This window comes from Aspergillus pseudonomiae (assembly GCF_009193645.1).
Source record: "Aspergillus pseudonomiae strain CBS 119388 unplaced genomic scaffold BDV37scaffold_27, whole genome shotgun sequence".
In the NCBI taxonomy this organism is placed as follows: domain Eukaryota; kingdom Fungi; phylum Ascomycota; class Eurotiomycetes; order Eurotiales; family Aspergillaceae; genus Aspergillus; species Aspergillus pseudonomiae.
In genome coordinates this window covers 323,705-339,229 of record NW_022476019.1, presented here as the reverse complement: position 1 = coordinate 339,229, position 15,525 = coordinate 323,705, and the positions used below count along the sequence as shown (strand labels likewise).

The 15,525-nt window shown below is 49.2% G+C and overlaps 7 protein-coding genes across 7 annotated transcripts; 5 read left to right on the top strand and 2 right to left on the bottom strand.

Annotated features, from left to right (window-relative positions):
* Positions 1–236: 236 nt before the first annotated feature.
* Positions 237–2,250, top strand: BDV37DRAFT_103758 (saccharopine dehydrogenase family protein). The gene is made up of 4 exons (XM_032078230.1): positions 237–599; positions 653–800; positions 854–926; positions 983–2,250. Exons 1-4 carry the CDS (start codon positions 410–412, stop codon positions 1,859–1,861), a joined length of 1,290 nt encoding a protein of 429 aa, XP_031942251.1. The 5' UTR covers positions 237–409; the 3' UTR covers positions 1,862–2,250.
* Positions 2,251–3,678: 1,428 nt separating this feature from the next.
* BDV37DRAFT_246601 (uncharacterized protein) lies at positions 3,679–4,476 on the top strand. Its single transcript, XM_032081778.1, has 2 exons — positions 3,679–4,061; positions 4,120–4,476. The coding sequence occupies exon 1, from the start codon at positions 3,745–3,747 to the stop codon at positions 3,937–3,939; it is 195 nt and encodes a 64-aa protein (XP_031942250.1). The 5' UTR covers positions 3,679–3,744; the 3' UTR covers positions 3,940–4,061; positions 4,120–4,476.
* Positions 4,477–5,045: 569 nt separating this feature from the next.
* On the top strand, positions 5,046–6,786 carry BDV37DRAFT_282460 (MDR family MFS transporter; the record flags this gene model as incomplete). The annotated part of the gene is made up of 3 exons (XM_032087057.1): positions 5,046–5,650; positions 5,711–6,125; positions 6,187–6,786. 3 exons carry the CDS (start codon positions 5,046–5,048, stop codon positions 6,784–6,786), a joined length of 1,620 nt encoding a protein of 539 aa, XP_031942249.1.
* Positions 6,787–7,768: 982 nt separating this feature from the next.
* On the top strand, positions 7,769–8,833 carry BDV37DRAFT_282459 (uncharacterized protein; the record flags this gene model as incomplete). Its single annotated transcript, XM_032087056.1, has 2 exons — positions 7,769–7,944; positions 8,008–8,833. The coding sequence occupies 2 exons, from the start codon at positions 7,769–7,771 to the stop codon at positions 8,831–8,833; spliced, it is 1,002 nt and encodes a 333-aa protein (XP_031942248.1).
* Positions 8,834–9,748: 915 nt separating this feature from the next.
* On the bottom strand, positions 9,749–10,592 carry BDV37DRAFT_103699 (uncharacterized protein). The gene has a single exon (XM_032078229.1). It carries the CDS (start codon positions 10,349–10,351, stop codon positions 9,926–9,928), a length of 426 nt encoding a protein of 141 aa, XP_031942247.1. The 5' UTR covers positions 10,352–10,592; the 3' UTR covers positions 9,749–9,925.
* Positions 10,593–12,885, top strand: BDV37DRAFT_293599 (major facilitator superfamily domain-containing protein; the record flags this gene model as incomplete). Its single annotated transcript, XM_032089455.1, has 10 exons — positions 10,593–11,032; positions 11,105–11,182; positions 11,247–11,371; positions 11,475–11,638; positions 11,707–11,790; positions 11,851–12,027; positions 12,093–12,176; positions 12,238–12,521; positions 12,590–12,692; positions 12,750–12,885. The coding sequence occupies exons 1-10, from the start codon at positions 10,834–10,836 to the stop codon at positions 12,883–12,885; spliced, it is 1,434 nt and encodes a 477-aa protein (XP_031942246.1). The 5' UTR covers positions 10,593–10,833.
* A 233-nt stretch (positions 12,886–13,118) lies between these two features.
* On the bottom strand, positions 13,119–15,488 carry BDV37DRAFT_246583 (general substrate transporter). Its single transcript, XM_032081777.1, has 4 exons — positions 14,865–15,488; positions 14,638–14,809; positions 14,104–14,582; positions 13,119–14,049 (listed from the first exon to the last, which is right to left on the bottom strand). The coding sequence occupies exons 1-4, from the start codon at positions 15,073–15,075 to the stop codon at positions 13,391–13,393; spliced, it is 1,521 nt and encodes a 506-aa protein (XP_031942245.1). The 5' UTR covers positions 15,076–15,488; the 3' UTR covers positions 13,119–13,390.
* Between the last annotated feature and the right edge of the window lie 37 nt (positions 15,489–15,525).

The window sequence follows — 15,525 nt, the reverse complement described above, 5'->3', positions numbered from 1 at the left end:
TCCGCAGCCCAGAGTAAAACAGAGTTACAAATGATCGCAAATGTTAGAATACCCAGTATATGATCTCGCAAATATCTCTCCATCCGACTAGGCTGCAGGGTGGCAACATAATCCGAGTCGCTAGCCACAATAGGGTTTCCCATACATTGGCACTAGAATCGGAGGAATTATCAGTCCGATCCTTCGGCTATCCACATGTGATACTATCCGCAAATCTGTCCGGGGATAGCGACAATCGATCGTGAACCAAACTCTGGAGAAATGTTTCCCCACGCGTGTAAACCAGGAGCTGTGCTCCATGCCCATTTATACAATCATGACCCTGACTGTAACATGCTTGTTTACTTTCCACTCGTCTGGGTTGGAATAACTCGCGGAAGGTTGCTTGACCCTTTTGATCTATTACAGAATGCCTTCCAAACGCGAATATGACTTGATTTTGTTAGGTGCAACAGGTTACACAGGTATACTCACGATGCGGTATATTTTCAAGGCGCTGCCACTTGACCTGAAGTGGGCTATCGCCGGAAGAAACAAGGGAAAGCTCGAGCACCTTGCTCAGTCTCTAGTGCCTGAAAGCTCATCTAGGCAGCCACCCGGTTCGTGAACGCCCGATTTCCATCCGCCTTTGCAATAGCTGAATTTTAAGTAGATACCATCATTGTGCAGCTGAACCAGAAAGAGCTTAACGACTTGGCAAAGAGGGCACGGCTAGTTATATCGACCGTGGGACCATTCGCGCTGTTCGGCTCGGAAACCTTCGCTGCCTGTGCTCGTAATGCCACGCATTACTTGGATTGGTCAGTCTTCAGGGTGCTAAAATACATGAAAGAAGCTCACAATCGATGTATAGCACTGGAGAGGTGCCCTGGTTGAAAGACATGATTCAGCAGCACGATACCATCGCAAGAGAGAACGGAAGCATTGTAAATCCCATGGGCATGAGGACCGCACTGAGATATTTGTAGCTGACTGCACCCAGATGATTCCATGCTGTGGCTTCGACTGTGTACCATCCGACCTTTCCACCTGGGCCGCGGCCAACTATATCCGCCGCCATTTCGGCACGAAGACTGGCCGTGTTGATGTCTGCATCCACAGTGTGCAGGGTGGAATCAGTGGCGGGACATTGGCCTCCGTTCTGCAAGCGTTTGAGCTAAATTCCCCTCGCCATCTCTACAAGGCCCATGCCCCCTACGCCTTATCCCCAAAGCGACCCTCGCCGACCGTGCCCATAAAACGAACTAGTATCTGGACCAAGGTTTTCGGACTACTCTGGATCAAACAACTCGGCTGGATGGCATATCAACCACAAGGACCGGTTGACCGAGCTATTGTCCATAGGTCCTGGGGCTTACTAGAGCCAACTACTGTTTCATATGGCCACAACTTTGATTTCCATGCTTGGTTCAAGATATGGGGACCCGTGGTGGCGATCCTGTGGCATTTTGGGGGGGTAATCTTGGCGCCGTTGATCCTCCTACGGCCTATTCGAAAGCTGCTGCCCAAGCTCTGGTATGAACCGGGTAGTGGTGCAGGCCAGGGTAAAATTGAGAACAATTGGTTCGAGTATCGATGTGTCGCCGAGGCAGACACCGCCACGAAGCTGAAGTCAAAAGCCTTGGTTCGGATGCGCTACGAGAGTGATCCGTACATATTCACAGCTGCGGCCTTGGGAGAAGCAGCTCGAATTCTTCTTTGGCAGAAGGATACATGGGCGCACAAGCTTGGTGGTGGGGTGTTGACGCCCGCCACCCTGGGAGATCACTATGTATCTCAGCTACGGGCTGCTGGGGTGACTATCGAGGTTCAAAGCGACGATCCAGCATCGAGGGGGAAAGACCCTTTCACCAAGGTTTGAAATTACAGTTAAGGAGATTTGTGCAATACATGCGCTCGGGAGCTTTCCGGTAAAGGTTCGATTACTTCATTATATTGGATGTTCGTTCTCTCAGTTTTTTTTCGCTAGTGTCTGCAGCAAATATTACAAGAATCAAGATGCGGATCACGTTCTCATTTTAGAACTCTAGCTTTACTTGAAGTGATAGACTGGGTAATATGATGTTGAAAATGGTATAAATTCTACCGAAAGCATAACCATGAGGGCATCAAGGCGCTATATAGTAATAATGTTGGACAGGTAGCTTGAAGACATTCTTCACTAAGGCACATTGGCCAGAGATCTGGCCACCGTTTTGCGGCAGAAGAATGTGGCAGACCCTGGAAACCCCCTGTGCACTGACTTGGACATCTGCTGTGGCCAGAGGTATGGCACCGTGACGATCACCGAGTGCAATGGCGCCGTACTCTGCTAGCCGACCAGCTCCATTGCTTGATGTTGGTATCATTTCGCAGGGCAACTGTGGGGAACCCGTACTGCTAAGAATATCTTCTCAGATCAGATAATACAAGGAACCGCCACCAAATGCCCTTTGCCACCAATAGAGAAGCCTGCATAGACTTGGCACACATCATTGCGCCTAATTCTAGACACATCTCCATACCTTGCCAGCCGTATGGCTCATCTAACCGTATGGCATGGTGTTTGGCCGAGCTCGTCTCAGAGAGGGTGTGAGGTCTTCACGGCACCATAGGGAAAGATCGCCCTAGATGGTTGGCACAAACCCATCGCTACTCCGATGTCGACAGTAAAGACGACTGGTTTTATTCTCTCCGGAGTGACACGATGTCTCAACCATTTTAATTGTCATGACCGTTGTATACAAAGCATCGTGGAGCGATGTATGCAACGCGAGATTGGGTCTTCCGACAGCTTTACACGGCTGACTGTAGGTGAGAGTAAAGAAACTTCAGTCGGTCTAACTTCAGAATTATTCCGATCCTGGAACGATATGTCTGCATATGTAATTTAAGTTTCGCATTATCCTGTACCAAAGTTATGGGTTCCGTGGAATATAAAATAACTCCTGCTCACTTGGGTCCTTGTGTTCTTGGCTTCGTATTCGACGCTTCTCACGAAGCTGTTCCACAGCTTTCGTGCCAATGAATTTACATTGTCCTCGAAGAATCTATGACGTTAGAAAAGTACAAATCACCGTGAAACTTTACATATTGCAACCGTCTTTCGCCTTCAGGATATTACCTGCTAATGTAGAACGGTTAGGATACAAAAAAACAAGGGCGGGAACAGAGTCAAGTCCCTTGAGAGCCCACATAGATAGAGGCGTATATCTTTGGATGAGGTGATATCTTGATGGAAAATATATCAAAACGATAGCTATTCGCGTTTCCCTGTCGGTTCTCTGCTACATCTGCACTCAGCTTCGTGGTTGGAAAACGCCAAATGACCAACTTTACCATGGTTATCGGGTTATAGGCATTATACCTATTTTAATGCCATAGAGTAGTATACCACCATCCAAGGTAGTATCGTATTGGGAAAGTGTACTTCGGTGTGAAAGGTGGTCTGGATCATACATGTTGAGCTAGCCCAGCTATGTAGTGGTGTGACAACGCCTTCTATACCCCTTTCATTGGCCTTGTTTCAGGCTGCTCCTGAATTAGCTACTGTGTACCAAAAGCAGTTGGGCGTCTCCAGCTCTATATGCTTTTGCCTCTCCATCACGTACATTTGGGACCATACCACGATGCCTCTTCTAGCCATCAGTAGCCATCAGTATCGCATAAATACCTCCATAATTCCTCTCTACAATCGTCCTTGACGCATCCTTCCAACCCGTACATTAACCATTTTTCCTTGAGGCGACTTCATTGAACAACACCATGTGGCTATTTAGCCTTCTCACCTATGCTGGCGTAGCAACTGCTCTTACCTGTACCATTATCGGTCCAGGCTCCGGCAATTGTCGTTCCTGCCCAGCTGATGTCTGCGATATAAAGCGGAAATTCAACACTGGAAGCAAACAGGACTTTAAGTGTGTTTGGCCTGATGGTGGACCGGTTTCGGGCAGAAAGTAAGTTGATCCTTGGGAGATATTATTAACCTCATGCTGATGATGGCCGTTCCTCAAGACGCTGGGGCTACAACCAGGCTCATGACTGCTTTGTATCAGAAGTAAGGCTTGGAAAGTGCAACATAAGTATGTCCACAGCATATCTCGAGGTACTGCAGGAATAAACAAGACTCACATTTGATAGACTCCGTGACGGATTGTGTTGTTGGCTTGGCTCAGGGTTTTGCGCCGCCTCCCTAGGCTTCAACTCTACCCAGGACAGTTTCCTTTTGGAATCTTTGTGCACACTTGCAGCCCCCTCATTCTTTCGTTTTCTTTCATTTCTTTGTGATTCTCAAGGCAGGAGTTCTTCGGAAAATGGACCATTTCACCTCGCATTCATTCGACTCAAAATAACTGACATTCCATTCATAAATAGTATACTCCTTGTGCCAGCACACGAAACTATTTGTCTGCTACACGCTATACATAATGTGATTTCCAATCTATTTTGCAAACCACCACTGTCTTCCTCAAATAACACAATCATGATTTAGCATGCTTCATAGCTCTGGGTGTTGAGGAAGCTTGTTCAATAGCTATTGTAGGGGTTATTCCTTTGACTAAGTTGTAGTCTTGGTGGTTCAGATGTGGACTAGAGCTATGTATCAACACAAAGCCATGTTGTCGAATAGCAGGCGACATCTCCTTGGCACAAGCCAGTGAGGTTTGAAGTAGAAGTCATACGTAGGATTGCCCAGATTATACCGATGGAAGCGATGCAAAACAAGCTTGGCGCCGTTGAAAGAATAAAAACCCCAGAGCTCTCAGCAACGTTGTAGGCCCTAAGTCTAATCCCTGGTATCTGATCATGGGTTGTCCACCACTATCTCAATCTTCTGGCTTCTATGACTTCGTCTGGTTCTTGAATGTAAGAATAAGGTACTTGTGAAGCACCGGACGAAGGGGGGATCGGACTGTTTAAAGGTCCGATGGAGTCCTCCACATGCGCAAAACTACTGCCTCGGCTGTGGCATTAAAGCCCTGCATCGTGTGCAACAACGCTCTAACTCGCTTACATTTTTCCCAAGAGGTTCGTAAAATGCCATTTGCAGAGATGTTCTTTCAAGCATGAAGTGTCAAGACATGCAGCAAAATGAACAACCAGGCTCGGCAACCTCGGCACCCACAGTCGAGACTCTTACTGTCGAATCCATCCCTACAGACACAGAGCCCAATTACCCAACAGGCACCAAGTTTTGGTTCACCATCATATCACTGTGTGTCATACTGATCCTCGGGGGCCTGGATGCCAACATCGTCGCTACAGCGGTACCGAGTATTACGAACCACTTCCACACTCTCGCCCACGTAGGATGGTACTCATCTGCATTCCGACTCTGCACCTGTGCATTCCAGTTCGGGTTCGCCAAGCTATATAAGCTCTTCTCGATTAAGGTGATTTTTTTAATAAGCAATGTTATATTTCTCGTGGGCTCGGTACTCTGTGCCACGGCTGCTTCGTCGACGATGTTTATTGTAGGAAGAGCAGTAACAGGTGTGGGATTCGCCGGTGAGCTGGCGGGCTGTTTTGCCGTCCTGGTGCACATTGTTCCCCTTAACAGACGACCAGTGTTTGCGGGGTTAATGGCGTGTGTGGAATCGCTTGCCATCATTGCGGCGCCTATATTAGGGGGTGCACTGACTCAATCTCTGGGGTGGAGATGGTGTTTCTGGTATACCCTGCCCCTTGTAGCTATGGCCAAACTGGATGCTGGACGCTGACTGCTACATAGGATCAATCTTCCTATCGGCACGGTATCGCTAGTGACCATGCTGTTCCTCTTCTCTGACCCAAGAACTCTCCAGGAGGACGACCTTACGATGACTCAAAAGATTAGAGAGCTGGACCTCGTTAGTAACTGCTTATTTATCCCTTCGCTAACAGCCCTGTTCATCGCGCTATCTTGGGCGGGGACCAAGTACCCCTGGTCTGATGGGAAGGTCATTGGACTATTTGTTGTATTTGCTGTGCTACTCGTTCTGTTTCTTATCAATCAATATCGACGTGGAGATTCTGCAGCTCTCCCCTTCCGTATCATTAAAAGCCGAAGTGTCATTGCCGGCTTTATCTTCACAACGTGCACTAATTCCATGACCAACGTCTTGGAGTGGTACTTGCCAACGTACTATCAAATCGTTCGAAGCCGGGTGAGCTTCCGCCGCAGCTAGTTCGCGCCATACACTCACTGACAATACTGTATGTTGACAGACTCCAAGCGAGAGCGGCTACTTGATGATCCCCATCCTTGTCGGAATGATGCTCGGGCTCTTTTTGCAGGGTATTGGCACTACGACATTCGGCTACTACGCCCCGTTTATGATCTTCGGCTCCATTTGCATGCCCATTGCCGCAGGCTTGATGACAACGTACAACCCCCACACATCCCTAGCCCAAATGATCCTGTATTCAGGATTGGCCGGTTTCGGTGGAGGTATCGGGTTTCAGGGCTCTCAGGCAGCCGTCCAGACAACGTTAAGTGCCGCAGATGTCAATCTGGGGATCGGAGTCATCTTGTTCGGGCAGAGTATGGGTCCGGCGGTGTTTATCGCTATTGCGCAGGTGATATTCACCAACCAGTTGTCGTCAATTTTAGAGGGTGTCGTACCCGGGTTGACACCTGCTTATATTGCAGAGCGCGGGCTTGGCGATATTAAGAACCTCGTTCCCATGCAGCGGTGGGATGAGGTCTTGCGCGGTGTCGATCAGAGTCTGACGCGTACGTGGTACCTTTGTGTCGCGCTGGGCTGCACGACCATTGTGGGAAGTCTTTTGATGGAATGGCGCTCGGTTAAGCAGAAGCAATCCTGAACGTGGTAGTGATTGGAGATAGCACTTTGTGGATAGCTCTGCTAACCCAAAACCAATGGCAACAACATGGGCCATGTCTTTCTCCTGAAGTCTGAAAGTCCTCGTTAATAGACAACATTGCATTCATTCAACACCGGCGAGAAACGCATCGATTTCGTAGCTTGGGCTGCCAAGCCGCCGGCTGCACAGTACAGAGCGGCACTGTCCGTCCAACAGAACCAAACATGACTAGACCACCATAGGCCCACGAGACAAGGCTGGAGGTTCTCCAGGCTCTCCTCCATATCATCAACAGAAGTACCTATGTTTACACTCAGATTACCTGTGGTGGATACTATTTCCATCTCGCCTATCCTGTTCACCCAGGTTAGACAGAACCACGTGACACAATATATATATTGAGTACGGAGAACGAATTCGGCGTACTAGACTAGCACTAACGGTGTGATATACAGCTGGCACACTAGGCAGTATAGGAATAGCTCCCGTGACTTTCATTTGTAGGATCTACCTATATATAGGCATAGACAGTTTTGCCGACAGCGATACTTCCCCAGTTGTGAACTTGTGTGTTACGACTTACAACTGGTGGCGAGCCTGAGGCCTCCACCGCGAGCAAAGATCGGGGCCGCGCGACGCTAGTCCCCAAGCGGAAAGACCAGGAGACAGCGTTTTCTTCAACCAAAACCAGGGCTTCTCGACTTTTCCCCATTACTCCTGATATCCACTTCGCTTCCTGAGTGGAATAAGTGCTTTATTCCATTCACCTGAAATCGTTGCTTCCATTGGTAAATATGTCAAAACATGTTGAGACGCTGTTTCAATGGGGCAAGTCCTACCGTTATAAAACAGATCGTCGGAACGTCGGAAACTCGGAAACCCCAACTTTTTACCTCCATTGACCAATTTATGGCTCTCTTATTCCCTCGCGGCTGCCCGAAGCTGGCTCGCCATCAGAGCATTGTACGTATTCTTCGCTACGATGTCAGACTCCGATCACCAGCAAGGTGACTGCATTGGCGCCTCCCCGGGCGCAGAGCGCGGCAGTGAATCAAAACCTTCCACCGTTACAGATCCACATCGTGTGGGGAAATGTCGGCTGTGGTCAGGATCCGCCAGGCTGAGGTCAATAGATAGCACCGCTCATAAAATCAACACGTATGTGTCGCTCACGTTCATTTCTCAAAGTTCTGATAGCTAATGCTGGATGGTCAACGATAGCCTGATCTCTAGCGCAATTGGCCAGGACACCGCTCTCGGCTCCATTGAATATCTATCACACGCCCTCCATTACTTTCTCCTCTCGAGAATCTGGAGGAAACTAAAGGCTCGCCTTTATGTTTTGTTGAAGGTGATTTGCAGACGTAAAACTACACCATGTCAACATCGATCCAGTCCTAAACCAGCCCGGACAACCCCGTGGTCACCGCTACTGTCACTTTCAACGTTGATGTACGACACTCGTTGCGCTCTACGTCTCCTGGGATTATTCTCGATATGGACCTGGGGCTCGGAAACCGCAAAGGCTCCCCCAGTGGATCGAATTGTCCGAACAATCACGCGGTTGCAGTTGTTGGCGACTACATCGTACCAACTCTTGGAGAATGTCGCTTTTCTCATGTCGAAGGATGTTTTACCGGAGCGATTATGGGGCAGGTTCGACGTTGACAAGCTGTATTCGTGGAGTCTTCTTTCCCTGTGTGCACATATGACACTCCAGTTGGGCAAGCTTTGGCGGGAGAGTGTACTTAGAAAAGAGGAAGATCGGAAACTAAGGTTATCGACCAATGGGAGCATAAAGATGATTGACAAGGAAGATGAAAATGCGACTGAAGTCAGCGACAACAACACGGAAGTATCAACACGACAAGAAGAAATCACCGAAGCAAGGAAGAGCTTAATATCTAGCTTGACTTGGGGAGCATTGTGTGCGCACTGGGGCATGCCTACTGGAATCGGGATTCCGGAGGACTTCATCGGGGCGTTGAGCTTTGTTGCTGATGCTTGGGATCTAAGGGATACATGGAATTCAATCGAAGTTTCATAAGTTGGATGTTTCTGCGGGTTACATGCTGGAAATACCAGGTAGCGCATTATTCACGTTATCAGGAGGCGTAATGCATCATGCTCAATGAGGATCGTTCAAGTGAGGATGGTGATCTACAGAACATGAGTCCCATGTATTATATGAACCTAAGCCATTAGAACTGCTACTGAATCAGATGCGCCACCAGATTCCCACCTTCCACTGTTACTGCGCAGAAATCCCTATCACGTTGCAAGCACTCTGCGTTATGGTAACCGGTTAAATGGCATGATTGTGCGAGCCCTAAGCAGCGAAGTTTTAATTGAGTCGTTGACTTCCATATCGTTCTAAGTGGATGTCTGGTTAATGGAGAATCTTAAAAGGGTGTCTGTTATAAGAGTTGACCTGTTCACCATGTGCCATTGCGAAAACAGACAACCATATTTCCATTCTCGGGATCTGTCACTAAGGTGATAGTGCAAAAAGCACGTATATATGCCGTTGCTTCTTTCGGTGTCGCATTGTTCCAGTTCACATCCCGACGCCATCAACCACTTAATGTTACCTGGCTCGTCGTGCATGATTTGTCTTTCGCCACGGTATTCAGTTTATCCCGAAGATTCTAGCTCTTCCCACAACTCTCCTCCTTGTACCAACGCCTCCTTCTCAGGCGGTCGCGAGAGTGTTATTATGACTCGACTTGGTATCCGGTGTAAGGTCCATTTTGAGCTTTGCCTATGTTTGGGGATATTGGAGTAGAGTTTCGTGAAATTCTGAGATTGAAGCTTGCTACCGGATGGACTTTCTCACATTATACCTGGTTTACATATTCAACTCCCCAGATTGGGTAGTCATTGATTAACCAGCCAAGCTCGTTCACTCGGACAGCCCTGGCCCCCCTCGTGTAGATCAAAGGTCGAGGTTCCGACCATAATTGTCTCGGGGATGGGAAGTGCTTCAGCGAGCCGTTCCGCCCCAGATCCATTAAATATCCTCGACAAGTCGTTTCGCCCATAATATTCGAGAGAATCCAGTTTTGCATCCAGATACAAGACCTCGAGAGTTATGTGGTGAGACGGCAGTGGTTGCAAGAGGGCTCTATGATTGGCGATGTCACAAAACTGGTTTCCGATCGAATACCAGAACTCCCTGGGAATCTATTATGCGCAGAACTTCTTGGGGGAAGTCAGAGAATATTAACCCATGCTTGGAGGTTGACAGAGTCGTCATCTCCCGTGTACTTCCTTCTGACGGACTGTCTATCGACCGGAAAACTTTTGTGGCTCCGATTATGATCTCATATTTTCCCGGACACGAGCCGATGTTCGGGCATCTTGTTGCAGCCAGTACTATGTCGGTGAGGATAAGTACATATCCGTATCTATCCAGCTGCCTGATAGTGGTGGGTGACTCGAAGACACACGATCTGTGACGCCACCGGGATAGCACTGAAAATGGCGGAGTGAGCCGCCACTGGTTATTTTCTCTCGCGTGGACCTTCCTTGGCCTTAGCCTCGAAGCTTTGGACTCTTGAACCATGGAGAAGAGACCCACTCGGGTTATCTAGCCCCGGCGATAAGAGATAGTGCTAAGAAATAGCCTGAATGATGCGGCTTGACGATAACCGTTATCCTAGATACCGATATCTGAATCGTATTGCACGCTGCTGAGTAACAAAACACAAGAAAAAAGAAAGAAAATCCCTATCAGCACACTACAATTTCTGGATCAGTATCCACCATGGAATTATCGAAAGACCACAGAGCAGAGAGACGCTGGAGCAATCGTGCCGCGTGGACCTTCCATGGGCTTGAGAAGAACCCCATGGGGAACAGACCCACCCTGGACCTGCCCGCAAGGCGCTTCGGACACGAGCTTAGCGTCGAGATACGAGGGGACATACTCCGAAGCCAGACACAGTATATAAACCCTCATGCTGGCAAAAAGGATTTGGGATCTTTCTCCTCTTCATCCAGTGACTCAAGGCGCCGTACGTGGGGTAATCGTACACCTCTTTCACAATGACCGACGCAAAGACGGCTGTTCCTATTTCACACGATGCCTCTCCCACCTCACCAACCAACATAACTGACCAGAGTCAGGGAGTCACCATGGAGGCCATTCCGCTATGGAAACGTGTATGGCGGCACAGTCTGACGCAGATGATGCTTTTGAGTGTCCAGGCTTTTTGCGGGCCCGCCATGTCTGATGCGATTACAGGTACGAGATCTATACCATTATCATATCCACATCAGGCATTCAGGGTTTGAATGTGCTACTGACCTTTTCAAGGGCTCGGCGGTGGTGGCCTGGCAACTCCTCAGGTGTCAAATATTTCCACCGCGATCAGATATGCCACGCTGGCTGTCGGTATGGATCTCGGCGGGTTCCAACAATGACTGTCAGTGTGCTAATGGGTGGATGTCCGATCAAGTTTGCTTCTTGGGCGGTCCTATAGTTAATAAGATCGGTGTCAAGTGGGCCCTGGTCATCGGCTCCATGTCGTTCCCCATCCAAGGGTCTGCATACTACTGCAATAGCAAGTTTGGAAATCAGTGGGTGAGTCATAGCGTTTCTTGAACATACCCACCGGCTGCATTCGGCGACTTGGCCTGTTTTCTTAAAAAGTATGTAATGCCTGACAAAACGCCACTTTCTATAGTATCTCATTCTCAGTGGTGCGATTGGCGGTATCGGGACCGCTTGCTGGTATGTCGCTGAGGCTGGAGCCATTATGACGCTAGCGCCGTCCGGTGCTCGTGGAAAGTATCTGGCACTGTGGATTGTCTCGCGCAATCTGGGACAGTTGGTTGGAGGTGCAATCAAGTAAGCCTCCCAGAAATCGATGCGATAGGCGTGATGGACCGATGCTCACTGAAGGCCCACTGTAATAGTCTATCAAAGAACCACGAGAAAGGCGCCAATGGCGGAGTCACACCCGATACTTTCATTGCCTTTGTGATTATTGAGTGCATCGCGTGAGTGTATTCTCCCTATGCATAATCTCGAGCGTTGGAACTAAACGATGTCTCTTGCAGTCTTCCATTCGCATTATTAATCACTCCTTTTGAGCGCGTTATTCGATCCGATGGCACCCAAATCGTGACCGCAGAGACCCTCTCTACCAAACAGGAACTGAAGCGCATCGTAAAAACCATCACCTCACGACTGATTGTTCTTTCATCCCTGTGGGCATTGTGGTCGTTCTTCTACACGTAAGTCATACTTTACACTCATATCCATTGATGTGACAACAAGGAAACACTAACAGAACTGGCAGTGGTACTTGGACAACCTACTTAGGAACCTACTTCTCCGTCCGGGCCCGCGCGCTGTCATCTCTGATTTCGCCCTTCTTCTGCATGTAAGTCGAAGACGTGTTTGATTTCTCATTCTTCGCACTGACCAAGCACTTTCCCTAACAGCATCGGCTGCTTTGGTCTCGGCTACATCCTGGATATGAAAGGACTCAGCCAGCGCCGCCGCGCACAAATTGGTCTTTATACCGTCGTCGTCCTCAACGTCGGTGTGTACATCTGGTCCATCATCATGCAGACCAAGTTCAACCGCCATGACCCTGGCCACATCGATTGGGATGACGGACTGTATGCTTCGTCCTTCCTGCCGTACTTCTTCGTCCAGACCACAGGTCCGCTGTCACAGTCGTACATGTATTGGCTTCTGTCATCTTTTGCAACGGACGCGCAGGGTGAGTATTGGAACATATCTATGTTTGAAGATGCGCAAGGATTCGTTCAAATGCTAACGCCCTGTTAGAGAACGTTCGGAATGGTGCCGCATTCAGATGCATTGAAGCGATCGGCCAAGCAATTGCCTACGGCATGAACACTCAAACAACAAGTAACCCTCTCATCGGATTGTACGTTTTCCATCCCATTTCTATATTATAAGGTCAATAGGATACTGACTGGCCTAGTTGCGTTACGTTTGCCCTCCTCGGCGCTTCTCTGCTCCCCATGATTATGCTGGTGAATACGACGCCGGACCGCATTCCCGCTGATGTAATTGCGGAGCAGCAGGATGTCGCTCGTGAGAAGCTTGAGAGTGCGTAGGTTAGCCAGGGCTTCATGATGTAGATTAGTGTAATAGGCGGATGGTGTTGATAGTACATATTATGGATTTCCTGTGTATACAGTTTCTCGCCAAAATATCGAATGTCTAGATTTGAATACCATTATGAATTTTTGACACCTTTCACATGACCCCAATCAGGCTTAGATATGAAGTCAAGATTAAAATGGTCCCGCAGAAGTTATACAAAGGAGCAAAAGATAAAGGCGTCTGTGCAATTGCGTCGTCGAGATGGGCAAGAAAATATCGCCCTCATAAGACGGCGTGTCACAGGATGCGGAGCTACTAGCTAGAAGGAAGACTTCGAATTAGAGTAGGTTTGTAGGTTGTCTCGATGAATGATTTATATACACGATAGTCTATAAGATATTGATACATCGGCTGAGCGGCATAATAAGATACCAGAGGGTCTCATGCTGGGTTTCAGCCATTAGCAGCGACTAGTGGAATAGAAACAGTTCCAGCTCCCGGCTCCTCGCCCCATGTTCAAACACGCTCCACTTCGACACCACTGGTCTCTTTTTCATCAGAGCGCTGTGCCGATTGAATATACCCGTATGCCTTGATTTCCGCCGCCATCAGCCTGGCCTGCTTCACCGGGTCCCCACCACGGGAGAAGATGAGATCAATATCCTCAAGACGCAGGTTACTCGTCTCGGGATAAAAGAAATAAATGATGGGGATAAAGAGGAGGTTGGTGACCATAAAAATCAGGTACGCCTTCCACTGGATGCGGTTGATAATGACTGGCGTGATCATGACCACAGTAAAGTTCCACAGCCAGTTGGAGCTCACTCCGATAGCCGTGCCTTTCGTCCGAGCTTCTAGTGGTAGAATCTCTGGAACGTACACCCATGGGACCGAATTAATAGACATACCATGGATCAGCATGTACAGGAAGAAAAAGGTCACAGAGGCGGAGGCATAGGCCTGTCCATTCGGCGCGTTGACCTGGGACAGCAGGGCTGCGACCATGAGCATACATACGCCTAGGCCAAAAGAACCAATCATCATTGTCTTGCGTCGGCCCATCCGATCCAGCATAAATGCGGGAAGCAGTGATCCGAGCATGAACATGATCTGGATGCACCCGCCGAGGATCTGCGACAGTTGATAACTCATGCCCACGTTTTGTCTCAGGACCGCTAGTAGACACATCATCAGCCGTTGTCCTCAGGGTCAAGGAATACAGCACCTACTCGGAACAAAATAAACGACCAGGTTAATCCCACCAACCTGGTTCATGAGCTGAATCCCCCACGCAAGGAGCACTCGTTGGCCGGTCTTCACCTCATCGTTCCGGAAGATCTTCCAAAAGGACTGTTTGCTGACCGCGTCTTCTAACTCAATAGCTGAGAGAATCGCCCTGGTTTCGTTGAGGATAAATTCGTCATCCCGCTCCCGGTTATAGACGGCACAGAGGACCTCCATGGCCTCTTCCTCTTGGCCGTGGTTCATCAACCATCGCGGAGATTCTGGGAGGCCAAACACGAGTACAATAACGAAGATGGCGAACACAATTTGCATCGCAATCGGCAGTCGCCAGGCGATGGGGCCGCCGACGAATGACATTCCAAAGTCAAACCAGTACGCCACAACAATGCCCACCGCGGTGAAAAGTACTTCGGATGAAATCAGGCGTCCTCGCGTTTTACCTTCGCACATCTCAGCTTGATACCTTGTGTCTCAGTCAGCATCGTAGTTATTTTATGATTGCTGCCACCCAAGCTTACATTGGCACCGTGGATGTCTTCAAACCCGTGCCCGCTCCCGTCACTACTCGCCCGATGATCAGATGGGACACGGTAAACGCGGTAGTCTGCAATACTGCGCCGACAATGACCACGCCCATTGCCAGCCAGATGGTCTTCCGGCGGCCGAGCCTCTCTCCGATGAAGAAGTTGACTTAGTTTCCCTATGCATCAGCTCGATGCTCCTTGGTTTTTGCCAGTTTACTTACTCAAGCACCCCAAGAGACAGCCCAGGTTATAGCAGCTGACGATAATTCCTTCCTCCGAATCATCGGGATAGTTGAACTGCTTCCTCCAGTCCTCATTTCCAACAATCCCGCTGAAGACGCCCTGGTCGTATCCGAACAAGACAAAAGCGACCAGACAGCATGCAGTGATAGCTGCCTGCAGGGATCTGCCCCTTCCATACCAGGAGCGCATACTGAACGGTAGATAGTATCGTTAGGAGAAATGGTTCACGACCGAATACCACATGCCTATAACCATGAATTTCGTCCACCCAGCGCGGTCTTTTATATCCTCCGTAAATCATGTCTCACGGTCGGGAAGACCCCCGATGATTGTGGATGAGAAGGTTCCCATCGAGTCCACTTGATGGATGGCAGTGGATCCCACGCGGGGATTTCAGGAAGCTGGAGACAACCATCAGATATGTTTGAGAATAACGCGGAGGGTGAAGGTCTGGGGAATGCCTGCATCGGGCAAGCGAGGCGCCAACTCAGCTGCAGTCCGAAGCCCATTGTGGCTTAACTTGCCTGGTTGGGCCCGCCCCAGGGTAAGGATTGCTCCGCGCCCACGTGACCCGCGCCCCAAGGGGCAAAGCGTGCTGGTTTGGGAAGCCGCAACCACTCCGTTGCTCCACCGCTTTTT